At 42.5% G+C, this 17,191-nt stretch overlaps 1 protein-coding gene across 3 annotated transcripts; it reads left to right on the plus strand.

The window, feature by feature from the left end:
• The first annotated feature begins 2,191 nt into the window (after positions 1 to 2,191).
• Positions 2,192 to 15,656, plus strand: brpf3a (bromodomain and PHD finger containing, 3a). Of its 3 annotated transcripts, none has more exons than XM_049580924.1 (13): positions 2,192 to 2,517; positions 4,329 to 5,849; positions 6,494 to 6,650; positions 7,432 to 7,563; positions 8,789 to 8,917; positions 9,027 to 9,339; positions 9,430 to 9,774; positions 10,193 to 10,744; positions 10,824 to 10,884; positions 11,149 to 11,237; positions 12,514 to 12,611; positions 12,750 to 12,904; positions 13,001 to 15,656. In XM_049580924.1, the coding sequence occupies exons 2-13, from the start codon at positions 4,348 to 4,350 to the stop codon at positions 13,182 to 13,184; spliced, it is 3,717 nt and encodes a 1,238-aa protein (XP_049436881.1). In that variant the 5' UTR covers positions 2,192 to 2,517; positions 4,329 to 4,347; the 3' UTR covers positions 13,185 to 15,656. The 3 variants fall into 3 exon arrangements, with proteins under 3 accessions (XP_049436881.1, XP_049436895.1, XP_049436887.1); XM_049580938.1 differs by having other exon boundaries at positions 12,538 to 12,611; XM_049580930.1 differs by having other exon boundaries at positions 10,827 to 10,884.
• Positions 15,657 to 17,191: the final 1,535 nt, after the last annotated feature.

Below are 17,191 nucleotides of genomic sequence, written 5' to 3' on the forward strand. Positions count from 1 at the left end.
GGTTTCAGTGTCCCTGATGTAGTAAAAGAAGAATCATGCTAAATCAATTATCAAGTAAGCTCATACATGTGACTTTGGTTTGTTAGAGGCTCTCATTCCCACATGCAGTGACAATCCAACATAGACATGGAGCTATAATATACACTGGCTGAGGAGGAGAAAAACAAACAGAGACAAACTGAGAAAAACCTAAGAGAAAACATGTATATGTTACAAATAGTTTTGACATGTACACTTTTAAGAATTACAGAAGCTCAGCTGGGGCTATAGATACACCTGAGGAACTTAGGGTTTTAGAAACCTTGACTAATGTAAGGCCAGCAGCATATAAATAAATAAGGACTCAGCATTTCCCCACTAGAGACGTATCCCTGACATTCTAACATATCTGACTCAGCAGTAGGCTATCACACAAACCTCATCAGCAGACAGAAGTTATGCATTTGTAATATAGATGGATGTGTTATAATGCAAGCTTGCAAGCACTTTAAAACTTTTCATCTGTGTTGGATTAAAAGTTCATTTTTGTAAGTTTTTTCTTTCGGTGAAACATCCAGATAAGGCCATTACACTGAGTGGGACTTCAGTTAGGACTGTTTGCCAAACTACTTTTGGCAAACAGTCCTAACATGGACAATATGGACATGGTGTCCTAAAGATGCTGTGGATTCAACAGCTACCACAGCTACTGAGCTTATATTTGCCTGACTGCAGACCATTGAATCAGGCAAAACTGCCATGCGACAAGCATAAAAGCTCATTCTTGACCTTGGACATCTGTCTTCTTACTGGCTTCTTGCAGGGTTTCTATGCTGCATGATGTGTGAACCTTCTCTAACTTTAACACCAACCTGTATGAAAAGCCTAAAGATGACGTGAATGGAATCATAACAACTACTGTGTTTGCATGTCAACAGATCCATCTTCATGACAACTGAACAACTTCACATGATGATGACTGTTCAAGAGAGCTCTCAAAAAACTAATAGGGCGGCTTTTAGTATGAACTGCTTTGTTAAACTATTTACATGGAAAATAATAAACTTTTACAGAATTTACAACCAATATGACTAAACAGTTAACAGAATAGTTAAAATATTGCGTGTGAATTACACTCATGAATTTCTAAAATCCTGTATATTGCTTTCACTTTATTGCATGCAAATATGTCAGCAGGAAAATCAATCCAAATGCAAATCCAAATTGTGCACATAACATTAACTGTGTTCATGAGCATTTGATTATTATCTTCTTTTTACTATGTCATTATTACATTTGGATAATAGATTGATTAAATTATAATGTTTCCCTAGTGATAGCAGGTGTATATAACAGGTACAGTATGGGAGCTATGTGGTTATAACATTTGGATATTAGATTGTTCAAATTACAATGTTCCCTTGGAGACAGCAGGTGTATATGTCATCTAAAATATGGGATCAGTGTGGTTATTACATCTGGACATTGAATTGTTTAAATCACAGTGTTTCCCTGCAGACAGCAAGTGCATATAACAGGTGCAGTAGAGAGTATATGTGGTTATTACATTTGGATATTAAAAGGTTTAAATTACAATGTTCCCTCAGATATAACAGGTGTATATAATAATTCCAGTATGGGGTCTATGTGGTTATAACATCTGGGTATTAGATTGTTTGAATTACAGTGTTGCCCTGGAGACAGCAGGTGTATAAATCATCTAAAATATGGGGTCTATGTGGTTATTACATCTGGACATTGAATTGTTTAAATTACAGTGTTTCCCTGCAGACAGCAGGTGCATATAACAGGTGCAGTACATGGTATATGTGGTTATTACATCTGGATATTAAAGGTTTAAATTACAATGTCCACTTAGAGATAGCAGGTGTATGTAACAGGTACAGTATAAGGTCGGTGTGGTTATTACATCTGGGTATTAGATTGTTTAAATTACAGTGTTGCCCTGGAGACTGCAGGTGTATATAACAGGTAGCCTACATTATGGGGTCTATGGGAAATACAGACGAGGCCATAAGGCGCGCAATATATGTATCGTTGTTTTTCTCATCGCTTCTTTATGTTATGATCGCCACATTGAGTTCGATGAGTTCGGTTTATCGCGCTGACCAATCAGAAGGCGATGCGCGTTGCGCGCGAGGTGAAGCGCCGACCTACAATTGGCTGAGGTGGTTTTTTCCAAAGGGGCGTATTTTTCAAGCCATCTTGACTGAATATTTAGCCTCATCCAAGCAACATTAATTTGATATCTTCGGGATTTTGCTACCCTCGAGTTGGGAAGTAGCATCGTTTGAAAGCTTGAAACCAAAGCTATGAAACCGGGTCGAGTTTGGGTGTTTGACCGGAGTCACAGCGGAGAACTGGAGTGCTGAAGATGACGCTGTCGCTCCTGAAATTACCGGCTAGCTAAGCTAACGGCTAGCATGTCCGCCTTGGTTGTAGTCTGTCACTAGCTGACATTTAGCTAGGTGCAGTTATTCTGTTTGGCACTCGCACTGCAGAGGACGATTTCACAAGGTAAACCACTCTGATATGTTCAGCATGTTCAGCGTTGCTTAGGAAACCTGCCGTTTTGTCACACGACTTCTGTGTGTCCTGTCCGACCGAGTAACGTTATCACATCAGCGAGAGACAACCTTTTTGCAGGGGTCTGGAGCACAAAGCAGGAGCCGAAACGTTGCATATTTGCGGTGTCGTGATCTAATGTATACATGCAAGTAATTTATGCATTTAGGCACGGTGCATACACTGCATCTGCTCTCTGGCTGCTGTTGGCATGTGTAATTGGGCAGCTAATCAACTTGCAATCCAAATGTTGTCTCTGCTGTTGTGCGCTTAAAATGGCTGACAGATGTTAGATACTCGGGTTGGTATTTAGCGCTCTTCAACCTAACTACGCACAGCAACAAGGGAAAAAAATAAAGGATCCCGGCTTGTGATTGGGCTGAGGGAAAAGTGGGAATGTAACAGACTCCCGATTGGACCAATGGAGAGGCAGCTGCGGTGCATACATGCAATCAGCACAACTTACTGTATGTGTGTTTTTGCAGCAGGAGTACTTGAGGTAACATGCTGTGTTTTTATTACAGCAGCACCAGAGTTGACCCCTTTACATAGTAACTGTTGTGTCCCCAGGATTTCAAGGAAACACTGCGGTTCTACTAAAAATTAAAAGATGGCTTTTTGAATATTGGCAGCGACAAAGGAGCAAGAATAATCAGGATAACAAAAAAATCATTGTAGGCACAGTGATATAATATAAAACAAGCCCTGAGGGCAGATCATAACAGAATTTTGTCACCAATTTATCAATTATTAATGGATAAAGGCAGTATTATGTAATTGATTCCTTATGACATTTTATTCACTGGTATTTTGGATTTTATTATCAAGAACATATGCTGGGGGTCATCTGGGATAGCTGAATATATGACACTTTATATTGATGACCAGTAAATTAGTAGGTAAATGTCATGGCATTACATAGGTTTTCAGTTAAAATAGTACAATAATACAGTTAATGCTCGTTTATAATTCAGCATTCACTGTGGGTTTCACTCGTAGTTTGATAATCTCATATCAAAATAGTTATTTTCCACTGACATCAGATTAAAAGCTCAGATTTTATTGACTCAGGACCATGGTGGCATAGCATAGAGTATAAATAACATACACAACTCAATAATGACAACAAAACAGCTACTGTTAATCGTAATAGAGTGCTGCAGGGACTAGTCCTGAAACCTGCAAATGAGTTAGCATTTTAGCACTCCCAGTTTTCTTGTTTTCAAATTGATGTCTGAAATGGGTCTGTAGTTAACACAAGTGTAAGAGGGTTAAATGTTGTGTTCTACAACATAAAATACATCAGTAAATACCCCACCCGTGAATTTTGAAGCCTTTACAGCCTTACAAAGGCAGTCTCTAACAAGTGGCTAAATGAGACTACAGAATGTCGCATGGCTTTACAGCCTCAATGTGTTAGGGACGTTTGACTCTAGTGTAGTTCGTTTACAGCCTGACATTTGCTTTTTACTTCTAGTGATCTCATTTAGGCTTCAAAAAAGATAAAGGCTGTGTTCATTTGTGAAGATTATCTTGCTTAACACTATGTGTAAGTATCATAAACGTTTGTTTGTCACAGAGCTTATTTTCTGCAACATTCTAAAATCCAATGAAAAAATCCTGCTTGGTTTTTGTCGAGGGAAACAGGGTGATGTTTACCTCTGCGTTAGCCTACATATTATATAACTTTAGATAATAACACAACATAGAAGGTGTTGACACACATTGCATTTAATGTTTTTTTCTCCCTTTGTGTCTGCTAGGGAGCTAGTGTAAACTCCCATGCAGAAGGTGAAGAGTTGGGAATGTGAGACAGTTGTTAGCGGACTCAACATGGGTAGGGGTCGAGGCAGAGGGAGAGGAAGGGGCAGGGGATCGTCTGGCCAGCTGCGGCCCCCCTCGCCCTACAGACTGCAGCTCTCTCCGTCCAGGGAGACTTTGACGTACGCTCAGGCACAGAAGATAGTGGAAGTGGACCTAGAGGGAAGGCTCCATCGGATAAACATCACGGATCTTCTGCCAGTTATCACGGAGGATGAGATGATGGCCCAGGACATTGCTGAGTGCAACAGCAACAAGGAGAACAGTGAACAAACGCAAAGTAAAACCAGATCGTGGAGGAAACCTTCAAACAGTAAAAGCAGGAAGAGTGGTAAAAATACATCTCACCAGAACCAACGTTCAGGCTCCCAGCAGCACACAGGACCTACTAATTCCCTCCAGCACCCGTCTCACCAAATCCCTCTGCCTGAGCCAGTCTTTCGTGTGCTGACTTCAGTTAGCCCCTCAGAGGCGCCTCCTCTCCCAACAGCCTACTATCGTTACATAGAGAAGTCAGTGGAGGAGCAGGACAGTGTGGCTGAGTATGACATGGACGAGGAGGACCTGGCCTGGCTGGAGATGGTAAACCAAAAGAGAGTGTCTGACGGCCATGCGTCTGTATCTGCAGACACTTTTGAGCTGCTGATCGACCGCCTAGAGAGGGAATCCATCTTGGAGTCGCGCAGCCAGGCTCTGTCTCAGAGTGCCGTCGACGAGGATGCTTTCTGCTGCGTCTGCCTGGATGATGAATGTCTGAACAGTAATGTCATCCTCTTCTGTGACATCTGCAATCTGGCTGTCCACCAAGAGTGTTACGGTGTGCCCTACGTACCTGAGGGTCAGTGGCTGTGCCGCTGCTGCCTGCAGTCCCCCTCCCGTCCTGTAGACTGTGTGCTCTGTCCCAACAGAGGAGGTGCCTTCAAACAGACAAGTGATGGACGTTGGGCCCATGTTGTCTGTGCCATATGGATCCCAGAGGTGTGCTTTGCCAACACAGTGTTTCTGGAGCCTGTCGAGGGGGTCAAGAACATCCCTCCTGCTCGCTGGAAGCTCACCTGCTACCTGTGTAAGCAGAAAGGCAGAGGAGCATCCATTCAGTGCCACAAAGCCAACTGCTACAGGGCCTTTCACGTCACCTGCGCCCAGAAGGCCGGCCTGTTCATGAAGATAGACCCAGTCCGGGAGACCGGAGTCAACGGTACCACCTTCTCTGTGAAGAAGACTGCTTTCTGTGAGCATCATTCTCCAGTGGGGTCTAGGCGGGACGGGTCTGGAGATGAGTCGGTTGAGGGGAGGCTGGTGGGGGGCAGGGGTAACCGAGGTCAAAGGTCCTACACTCAAAGCCCGCCACCACCAACATCAAACAAGAAGGCAACCAAGGGTCAGAAGAAGAAGAACACAAAGGGGTCGACACGTCGATCAACTGTGCCTGTGCTGCTTGTGCCTCAGATCCCCTCTCACAGGTGTGACATTTGCATACCATTGAAATTTACATACCCAGCATGCCTTAGTCATTTTACTGTCTGTTGCCTTACAAGAGATTATTAGTATTCTTACAGGGTTCCACAGGAAACACTCTAATCTACTTAGGTGTCGATCCTGTGCAGTGTAGTATTTTAGGCAAGTATAGACTGAATGAAAAAGTTTGTTGACAGCAACTTCTGAGTAGAAAATCCTTGTCACGTACATAAAATGAAACAGCCCTGAGCAAACACTGACTATATGGGTTAGTTTTTAGCCACCTGAAACAAGGCACATCGAAAAAAAAAATAAATGTTGGTTAGTGTGTGAGGTAAAGCAGTGAAAATATTTCAAATATAGCGTACAATTAAACTGATACTGATTTTTTAGGAGGGTCTTTTGAGGTAGCTAAAATATGTTTTGCTGCTGAGCCCATCCACAGTAATACATTGCTTAGCTTCAGTGCAGGTAGATGTGGTTCATCAAAGACACTAGCAGAGCAACTTCACAGTGTTTTGGTGTTGGTATTATATATTATATTATATATATATATTTTAAATGACCATAAGGTCATAAGTCAGTGGTATTAGTATGACCATTAGTACTGCCATACAGGTTTTAATGTATAACTGTTACATCTCCACAGGCTGAACAAGATCTGCACAGGAGTGGAAGTCCAGAGGAAGAATCAGTTCATGCAGAGGCTTCATAACTACTGGTTACTGAAACGACAGTCACGAAATGGGATGCCTTTAATACGCCGACTTCATTCCCATCTACAAGCCCACAAGGCTGCAGAGCAGGTGAGGAGAGAGATTATGTACGGTGTGTGTTTAAAATGAAAATTGGAGAATGAAACAAATCCTCTGATGAAAAACAAAAACTAATAACCAATATTAAAGCTGGCGTCCACATTGATTTTGACTAAGTTAATATATCTGTGCGGTGGAGCATCATAGATTATTAAAACCAGGACGTTTACAGTCATTAGAGTATCAGGCTCTCACAAAACCAATAAAGTCTGTCCAGGACAGAGTCAGCCAAGTCACTGGAATCAGACCACTTCACACTAGTTTGTTTTCTCACACACTGAAATCAAAGCATAAGCCCAGACATCACACTTGCAATGGCTGATTCAAATACATGGCGGGCATCCACACAGCCCTCCACAGCACTGTTTGACACAATTTTTTTACAGTAATGTTCCTATAGAAGCTTTATACATTAACATGAATTTGGTTACATAAAACGTTTAGTTGATTTTATAACTATATAAATTGTGCACAAACTGAATTGAAATTGCGATCCATCTTTTTTTTTTTTTTTTTACAAATTTGTCATACAGCTTCGGATTTCTATACATGTGACCCAATCCTTATGATTGTCTTTCTTGCTGGGAAACGTGGGGACTAATGAGCTTCCCAATAGGAGTCTGAAATGTGCAGCACACTTTGGTCTCAGAGCCAGAATATTTCCTTGCATCTCCCACATCTCCCAGAAAAAAAAATCTAAGGAAAGACTCATGATGCATTTTAAAGCTGAGTCACAAGTCTGATCTGTTTGTGCTTGTTCCTTTGTGTTCAGAGGGAGCCTGATGAGAAGCTGTGTGCTGCAAGAGAGGAGCTACGATACTGGCAGAAGTTGAGGCAAGACCTGGAAAGAGCCAGGCTTTTGGTGGAGCTAATCCGCAAGAGAGAGCGGCTAAAGAGAGAACAGGTGCGTCACAGAGGAAATGCCAGAAAAGCTCTAAATATTTGGGATAAATTACAGCGGACATCTGGACCTTTTGGTCAGTTTGGTGGACAATTTGTCTGACCAAATTCTAATTGGTCAGACAATCACTGGTGTTACTTACATAAGGCCGTGTGTCCAGCAAATGTTTTTCCCCCAGCCAAAAATGCGAGGCGCTCTTCTGAAAACGCCCAGCTGGGAGCGCCAGAGTGCTTTGAAGACACAGTGTTTTCAGCTGGGATGTTTTAGTTGCATCTGGTTGCTATGATACAGAATATCTGCAAAAGTAAAAATGTCAGCACAAGGTTGAGTACTTCCTCTGGGTGAAGGAAAGGCCCAGTAATCCTATCCTTTGCTGTTGTTAAGCACTTGTACGTGATACAGGGGTTGGTCTTTTTGGTATTTGTCCTGTCCCTCCTCCATTGTGAGTGGACGATAGTAAGAAGTAACAGTGATGAGTGCAGTAGAGTAGACCCTCACGCTGAAAATAAATCAAGCAGCAGCGAACTCAGACTCGCCGCAATAATTACATTTTTCTGCTGTTCGGAGGCATGTGTTTCAACGTAGGTCAGCATGCCACAGGAGTCACAATACTATGTGTACTGATTGGCTGGGGGGTATCATCTGGCTGCAATTCGTCGGCAAAATTTAAACGATCCCCAACTACTATTTTGGCTGCTGAAGTTTTCCATACACTGCATGGCAGCTTGCAGCAGGTCACACCACTACTCGGTGTGGTTTCTGTGTCAGCGCCTCATTATGCTGCTGGCATTCATAGCATTGTGTAAATAAGCGGCGCTCCCACGTCTCATTGTAACGCTGGCCTCGAGAAAAAATGCTTTGATTAACAATACCAGGTAGAGTGCTCTCAGTGCACTGTGGCCAAGTTATCCCAGTCAGAGATAACAGATGCAGATTTTTTTCGCACATTAACCAATCATATGATAGGAGAGTAGGTGGAATTTTCAGTAAACCAAGATTTGCTTTGGTTGACCTAAATTACAGCCCTAATTTAAATATGTCACCTTGGGCTCAGAGAAATTGTGGTTGGTATTTTTTAACATTAATTAATCATGTGATTGAGAAGATAATAAGCAGTAGAGTTAATAATGAAAATAATCACTAGATGCAGCCTTCATCTACTTCTTCTATTCAGCTAGAGTGACCTTGTGTTTCCTCTCCCGTGTGTGTATGCGTCGTCACTCCTCAGATGAAAATCCAGCAGGCTGCTCTTGAGTTGAAGTTGACCCCTGCGTTGGTGCTTCTGCGATCCACCTTGGAACAACTGCAGGAGAAGGACACGGCGAAAATCTTCTCGCAGCCTGTCGACCTGTCAGAGGTTGGTGCAGTTAGAAAACAATCCACTCACAGTTACACAGTTTGTATCAAGCAGTGTATTAGCTTTGGCTTTGACTCAGCTAACAGTCTTATTTTCATGACTCCCTGAGGTCCCAGATTATCTGGAGTTTATTTCCCAACCCATGGACTTCTCCACCATGTGCAGCAAACTGGAGGGGCACGCCTACTGCTCCATCACGGACCTAGAGAAAGACTTTAACCTCATGATCTCCAACTGCCTCAAATACAACTCCAAGGACACCATGTTTCACAAGGCAGCCTTACAACTGCGGGAGGTGGGTGGAGCCATTCTCCGCCACGCCCACAGGCAGTCTCAGAGCATCGGCTTGGACCCCAGCACGGGCATGCATCTCCCAGAGTCTCCGAACAAACATGGCTTCTACAACTGCACGTGGGATGATGGTGAGTTGTGAGTGGGAGCTCGCTTTTTTTGTGTGTGTGTTTGAACATAACCCTGAAGCCTCATCTGTTCTCCTCTTTCACTCTCTACAGTCGACTCCCTTTTGAACCCAGAGAACAGACTGCACTTAACCACAGAAGAACAGCTGAAGGCCTTACTGGACAAACTGGACATGGTTGCATCCATGCGCACCAGTGGTGGTCGAACCAAACGCATCAGGCTGCTGCGCAGGGAGATCAACGCTCTCAGACAGAAGATGAACCAGCAGCAGCAAAACTCTCAGCCTGTGAATGGCAATGACAAGGAGGAGGAAGGAAAAGAAGAGGAAGAGGAGGAGGAGGAAGAAGAAGAGGAGGAGGAGGAGAAGGAAAAGAAAAAGGGGCAGACAAATATTGTTGATGATGGGCCTTTGACATCAGTGTCCAGCTCTGCGACTGGTAAAAAAAAATACATATATATTTGTTTTTACTCTATTATTAATTACTTTTTTAATGCCACTTAGCCATTACTAACATATTTTAAGCAGCAATGGCACTGTTAATATATTTTTGATTGGAGCTGCATTCACTGATTACGTGACATGTCCATCGCCCCCACCATCGTTTTGCTTTTTTTTAATTAGTCCTTAGTCAGATGACCGACATCTTTAAATGTCTTGTTTTGTCTGATCAGCAGCAGAACCCAAAAATATTCAGTTTACAATGACATGAAACAGAAAAGCAGCAAATCCTCACATTGAAGAAGCTGCAACCAGTGATTGTTTGAAGATTTTTAATTAATAAATGACTAAATGATTAATTAAATAATCATTTAAATTGTATTTTTGATCCTGAAATAAATTTCTCTTTGATCCAGACGACCTTCCACCTGTGCTAGAACTCACCTGCCCAGTATCATCACCGCTGCCAGGAGATGCTCCTCTCGAACCTCCCGTCCTGGGCATTGTACCTGGAGGGCGAAGGTCACCCGGACGCTCCTACAAGCGTCAGAGGTCATCCCGTAGTGGGAGCAAAAGCCAAGGTGAAGATGAGGCAGAAGTTGGTGAAACGCCATCTTCCCAACAGGAAGCTGTTCACGAGGTTACTCCGCTGGGAACACCTCCCACACTGCCCTTGGCTGGAGTTGGTCGCCGTACGTCTGTTCTATTTAAGAAAGCTAAAAATGGGGCACGAATGGTAAAAAAGTCCCCATCACAACAGAACGAGAAGACGTCAGAGGGTAAAGCAAATGGATTGGACACGACCCCTTCTAGCCCAAATTCACCCAGTGTGACCAACATCACCACCTTACCTCCCACTCCGAACGCTTCTCCTACACCTCCCTCTCCTTCCTCACACCACCTGAGGTCCAGAGGCCCCAGCTCAGACAGTGAGGCAAACAAACTCCCTCAACCACCCAGAGAAGGAGGTAAGGACAAAGCAGATCACTAAATTACAGAAAGACATTCTAGACAGTCCATATCATTTGTCAATATTTGTATTTTCAGCAGGCCTGACTAATGGAAAGCACACCTCAGCAGATCACGATGAGGACGACCAAAAACTAAAGTGAGTATGGAGTCAAAGAGGCAATGGGCCTCATGCAAAAGCCACTCACAGATTTGGTCTTCCATGGCATGCACAAGTGATTTCGACTCTTTCGAGTGAACCTCAAAAATGTGAGGTTTAGGATAAGAAAATGAAAATGTTCCTACATAAGGCCCATTATCTTTTACATTCATAGCTTTTTAAATGTAGCTATAGTCTCCTCATAAGTTGTGCTTTAACTCAAAATCACCAACCTCTCCTGTTTTTCTCTCCTCTTGTTTGCAGCTGTAGTGTCCCACCACCCAAACGAAGCCGTGGTAAACCTGCACTGGCAAAAGTTCCTGGCAGTGAGAATGGAGACATCTGTGGGTCTGGTGTGTATGATAAGAGGGCAGTCAAAATACACTGAAATGCCTCCATTTTTGTGTGTCTGTTGGATGCGTAATGTAAGATTCTGCTCACAAAACTTTTTATAAGCAGCATTATTTTATTAAAGCTGGAGCAGGCCGTTTTTGGAAAGGACAATAAACAAAAAAAGGCAGCTCTCCTATCTCTGTAGCTCTCTTATTTCTGTCCTAAGCCCCTCCCACCAGACAAGCACAGGCATATGCACGGGCTTCATACAGGAACCCTGTGTTTTCCATTTATTTATTAATTTTATCAAAATTATGTGCTGTGTACAGTACATTAGCTCACCCCCTCCTTGCCTTGCTCACTCTCTGTTCATCAGACCACAAATGACAAGAATTAGCTAGCTAGCCACCCCACAGTCCCTCCACCGCACTCTCCACTGTTGTAAACTGCTTCGTCACGAGGAGAACAGTCAGCAGCTCCGGAGACCTTCCTTCAGTCGGCGGCTATAGTGGCTTGAATTCTGCCAGCACAAACCCCAGTGCTGGGTGTCACAGTGGGCTGATGGCCAGCAGCAGCACCAGGTCTAACCTGCGTAAAGGCAGCAACAGAAAGTTTACCGATCCAGTGCAAAGTCAAGGCTGTCTGGTTCCCCCAGAGCTGGGGTTTGCGCTGGCTGGATTCAGGTTGCTGCTGCCATTGACTGGGGGTCCATCTACAGAGTTGCTGTCTGCTCTCCTCTTGGTGAGGTGGTCTGTCGTGGCAGGGAGTGAGGCGGAGGACACACTGTGATTTGAGGCTCTAGCTAGCCAATGTTACATAAACATAAATTTGAATTAGCAGTAGCCATGAGCCTTAAGCTTCAGTTAGCAGAAGGCAAAACTATTAGCAATGTTTTCTCTCCATCTGTAAAACACTTCGTTGATATTGACATGTTTTTAATGTCGGACTCTCTTTTAGACTCTCTTTTTGATTCATCTCTCTTCCTTATTTGGGTTGTTTTGCAGTGTAGGCAGTTGTTGCTAATGCTGGAATAGCAGCGTTTCTGCAGGATTCTTTGCCACTGAATCAGGCTTTCTCCACCTGAAGAGATGTGCATGTGCACCTGTATTTGTAGAACAGCCAACAGTAATGCCCTCTCAGACCACTTGAATTACAATATGCTCAAAGTCTATTCTGGGATTTTTGCCCATTAACGCCACAATATAACTGTCTACCCCAGCTTTAAATGTTGAGTTTGGGCTCAAGATCTTTCCTGAATACAAATTAATTGCATGTATTGGAATATCCTGTTCACAGGACAGTCTACGCTTCTGTCTTTAGATAGTGATACCGAGCTTGGACCTCTGGACCTAGTATGGGCCAAATGCAGAGGATATCCATCATACCCAGCAATGGTGAGGATGTATTTAGTCTTGCAGTTTATGGTGTCTATACTAAGCCTCAGAGCTGACATAAAGAAAACAGCCTCATTACATCCCATAGAAAGGCATGGTAATTCAGTCAACTCTGCCTGACATAATTTATTGTTACAGATTGTTGACCCAGACATGCCCCAGGAAGGGCTTCTTCACAACGGCATCCCCATTCCAGTGCCTCCTGTGGAGGTACTCAAACTGGGCGAGTGGAGAGAAACGGAAGAGGGCGAAAAGCTCTTCTTAGTGCTCTTCTTTGACACCAAAAGAACTTGGTAAGATTCAGACACGCAGGCTTAACCTCATGCTGAATTTTCAAACAATCAGAAGCAGTCTTGGTCACTCTGAAAATGGTCCCTCTTGGTTTTCAGGCAATGGCTCCCTCGGAACAAACTACTGCCAATGGGGATGGATGACACTGTAGACAAACTGCGCTTAATGGAGGGCAAGAAACCCAGTGTTCGCAAGTCTGTACACACTGCATACGACCGGGCCATGGTGCATTTAAACCACGTGAGAGGAAACCTAAATTTCACTCCCTCCAATTTTATATAAAATTTTAGTTTCAAGATTTTATGAAAGTAACAGGCCGTCTGGTTATATGTATAGAAGCTTCATCAATGCTCTTAAGAAGGAGGGAAAGTAAAACAAAGGGTTAACATTTCCAACAGCTGGTGGTATTTGAAGGTTTTCTGCATAAAACTGTTCTGATTTAAGTGCTTGAAGACATTTTCCTAGATGAATTTGTTCATTTCTCCATGTAATTTTTTGTAAGAGATTTTACACAACCACTGTTGCTATGTGTTCATATAAAGTTTTTATTTAAGGCCAAAGTGAGTCAAGACTCTGGTGAGGAAAGTGTAAATATTGAATTGTCAAAGGGATCGTCTTGATTCAAAACATATTTAGATTGTATTTGCCATTGAAATGTCACTGTGTTTAATGAGGTGTGAAAGTCCCACTTAGTGTTCATGTCATATCTGGACTCCACAGAGGTTTGGCTCAGACAGCTATGAAAGGAAATTTAAAAGTTTTGCCATCAAAAAATGCATTTTAAGCATTTTTCTCTCCAAATAAATGTGAAAGGCACCAAACCCAAAACCATTTATTCAGATACTCCCTCCACTGAATCACATAGCATCCCGTCTTTAAGTCACTACTGATGTTAAAGCTGAAGTACAGGACTTTATACATAAAAATTAAAATCCCTTGGCAAACAAGTTCACACAGTTCTGATTAAGCCTATCATCACCAGGAAAAGCTCTCTGTATTTCACAGTATACTGGAGATGTGTTGTCTGTGCTGACTTTCCTGCGCTGGCGCACTGAAAGTCAGAGTCCTGCACCCACAAAGCTCAGTGTTGGAACCAACCAGTTAGCCAAAATGATCCCCAAATCAAATCCAGATCTGACTTGGCCTGTGATTGAACACACCATTTTGCTGTTACACCGTTTTGTGTAATGGACGGTCCCAGTTGGCGCTCGCTCAGTCATCTCCCACTTGATTGTGCCACATATCCAAAGTCACTGCCCCCTTGCTGCCAGTCAGCTGCATCCTGAGCTCTGCAGTTATGTTTTATCGAACGTCCTCTGCCTAATTTGTCAAGCAGAAGCTGCTGAGTGTCTACACAGCCAGCTTGGACACCTATTATTACTTATGCTGTCACCCGCTGCCCATCCACATTTAGTTTTGAATCTTACATCAGCCAGCCCGAGCTAAAAGGGGCAGGAAGTGGGGAGAGCCCATAGAAGCTCCGAGTAGGATGGAAGCTGTGGTAAAAAAAAATCCTAAAAAGCGACCATGTAAAGTTTCTGTAGTGGATGCCCCATTTAAAAAAAGAAATTCAGCCTTCAGGGGAGTATTAAATAAAAAAAAAAAAAAGACTTGAACAGAGTTCTGCTGGAGGCAATGGAGATGTGTGGAACTCACCTGCAGGCATACATCATAAACATGTGTCAGCAATGTGCAGTTACTCTCACTGCTGGAGGGGGGAGACAAAACGTCTGTGCTACAGCTTTAAACAGAGCATTACTCAAAAAGAAACAGATCAAACCTGCTCAAGCTGGCACTGACATTAAAGTTAAAGCTAAACCCAAAGTGGAGCGTTTGAATCCTAGAGTATGTTTTGGGTTTGTACACACCACATTTATTCAACAGTTCTGAGAACTACTCAGTAGATTCAACAAGAAAGAAATTCAATCTGAAATGAATAGAAATGCTGATACTGGCTGCCGATGCAAACATTCTCGAACTTTTAGTCCAGCTACGACGTGTTGTCAGTGGGACTTTAGAGGTCTTTACTTATTTTTCCATATTGTGAAACTGTATTATGATACTAGAATGTTGGAGTACCCGGTGCAGCTACTTGCTTGGTGAGATGTGAAGCCACTACAGAAATGAAGCTGATTATTTTGTGGTTCTGACAAACGTCTACTGCGATCACTCACTGAATATCTTGCAATTTGTTTGCAAATCTGGCTGAAATGACTTGAAAAGCACAATCGGTCTGTTTAAAAAAGGAAAAAAAAAGCAGAACTTGTAGGATTGGTGACTCCTGGAGCCATATATGTGGCAAAAACTTTATGTGTGTGTGTGTACAGTATATACATATATGAATACAACCTCAGTGTAGTAAAGGTGCATGTGTATAGTTTTGTAAATATGTAAATGTATGTTTATATTGGCTTACATGAAGTAATTTAAGGAATGCAAAAATCAAATTTAGATTTTAATTTATAATTTGTGGCAGTCAAGAGTGTTATTTAAAAAGTAAACTATTGAAAAGATTTATGTATGATGCTAAGTAGCTCTTTGTAATAGTGATGGTATTCACAAACATGTCAGAATATATTCTCTAGAAGTGAGGCGGCACAAGACCTGAGCTCTGTAGGCGGCAGCGACCACACTCGTCTACAAGAGTTGTTTGGTTTGGGGTTTTTTTTTCCTCTTGGGTGGCACGGGAGATTTTTGATCTTGTCATTTGAATTGTACTGCAAGATCTATAATCTGCCTTTGACAATATTTTCTCACAGGAATAAATGCTGTTTGAAACAACTGCACGTGTACGTCGTCTGTTAAACACGTTTAACCTGCTCAGCTCAATATGTTGTATCATCTGAGTTCCTCCTTACTGTCAGGGTGTCATTTGAAGACAGGATCTCAGTTGAAGAAGAGAAAATGAAGATTTAAAATGAAAGTGGCCCCCTCAGTGTCCCACATCAGGGGCAGGCTCTCCACATTTCTAGGAAAAGGAGAGGTAATCTGCAAAGTTAAAGGTCCAGTGTGTAGGGTTTAGGTGGATATAATAAATATATTTTCTTAAGTTTATAATCACCTGAAAACAATGATCGTGTTTACATTACCTCAGAATGAACAGTTAATATCTACATAGGGAGCAGGTTCTCATATATGGAGATCACCATGTTGTGCTGCCATGTTTCTACAGTAGCCAAGAATGGACCAAACAAACACTGACTCTAGATAGGGCCATTAGCGTTTTTGTGTCAGCCACTATAGTTAGCAGCCCCTCCGCCACAAGCAACCTCAAAGACACACTCATTTGTAAAGTGAAACTGCTTTACTCATTGTTTTTTACAGTTTTAATTTATCGGGTCCATTTATTTTGGAGAGTGGGAGACATCTGCGAATATTTCGGCTCACTGTAAAAACCTGAATAGTTGGATCAGAGATAAGGTGAGCACACATTGAGCTATCAGAGAAAAAAGGTGAGCACACAGCAGCTGCTCGGCCAGCCCGGTGTCTGTGACACACCAAACAGCGTTGGAGAAGCACTGTTTGTAATGTGAAATGGCTTTATCCTTTGGTTTTAATCACATGGGGTCTCATTTAGAAACATGTACGCACAAAACAAGGCCTGAAATAGGTGCACGCCACTTCCCATGTATAAATTGTGATCTATAAAAGCAGACTTGAAATTGTTGAATATTTATGGGCGCATGCCATTTCTGGCTTTTGTTCGTACATAAATTTATAGTATGGATCCTATGCATTGTTTTATAAATGAGGTCCCTGGTCCGTTTGTTGTGGAGACCTCTAGACAATTCAGCTCCCAGTAAAAACTCCTAAACAATGAACACTGAAAGAATTCTAACCAGGAGATATTTTGCAACCAGGGTACAAAATTAGCACCATCCACTAGCTGAATGCTGGTAAAATATGCATGGGGCTGGTAAATTTGCTTCACTCACCAGCCAAAAAACAATAACAATCTATTGACGGGCTGGGAAAATTTAAACATTAACTAGACATTTGGCAGGTGGACAGAAAAGTTTTGTTTTGCACCCTGGATGCAACATTTCCTGCCAAGTCTTCATGAGCTTCACCTGACGAAGACCTTGAAGAGGTTCAAGGTCAAGTTTTTGTATGCTGCCTTAGCTTACAGCTGCAATGAAGGCGACTTATCACTCAACAGAAAGTTAATTGGCAACAATTCTGATAACTGACTAATTATTTTAAGAATTTTTCCAGCAACAAAAATTTGCTGATCTCGTGCTTCTGAAAGGGAACCACCTAAATTAAGAATTCCAATATGTTATTTCCAC

This window comes from Epinephelus fuscoguttatus, linkage group LG1, assembly GCF_011397635.1.
Source record: "Epinephelus fuscoguttatus linkage group LG1, E.fuscoguttatus.final_Chr_v1".
In the NCBI taxonomy this organism is placed as follows: Eukaryota; Metazoa; Chordata; class Actinopteri; order Perciformes; family Serranidae; genus Epinephelus; species Epinephelus fuscoguttatus.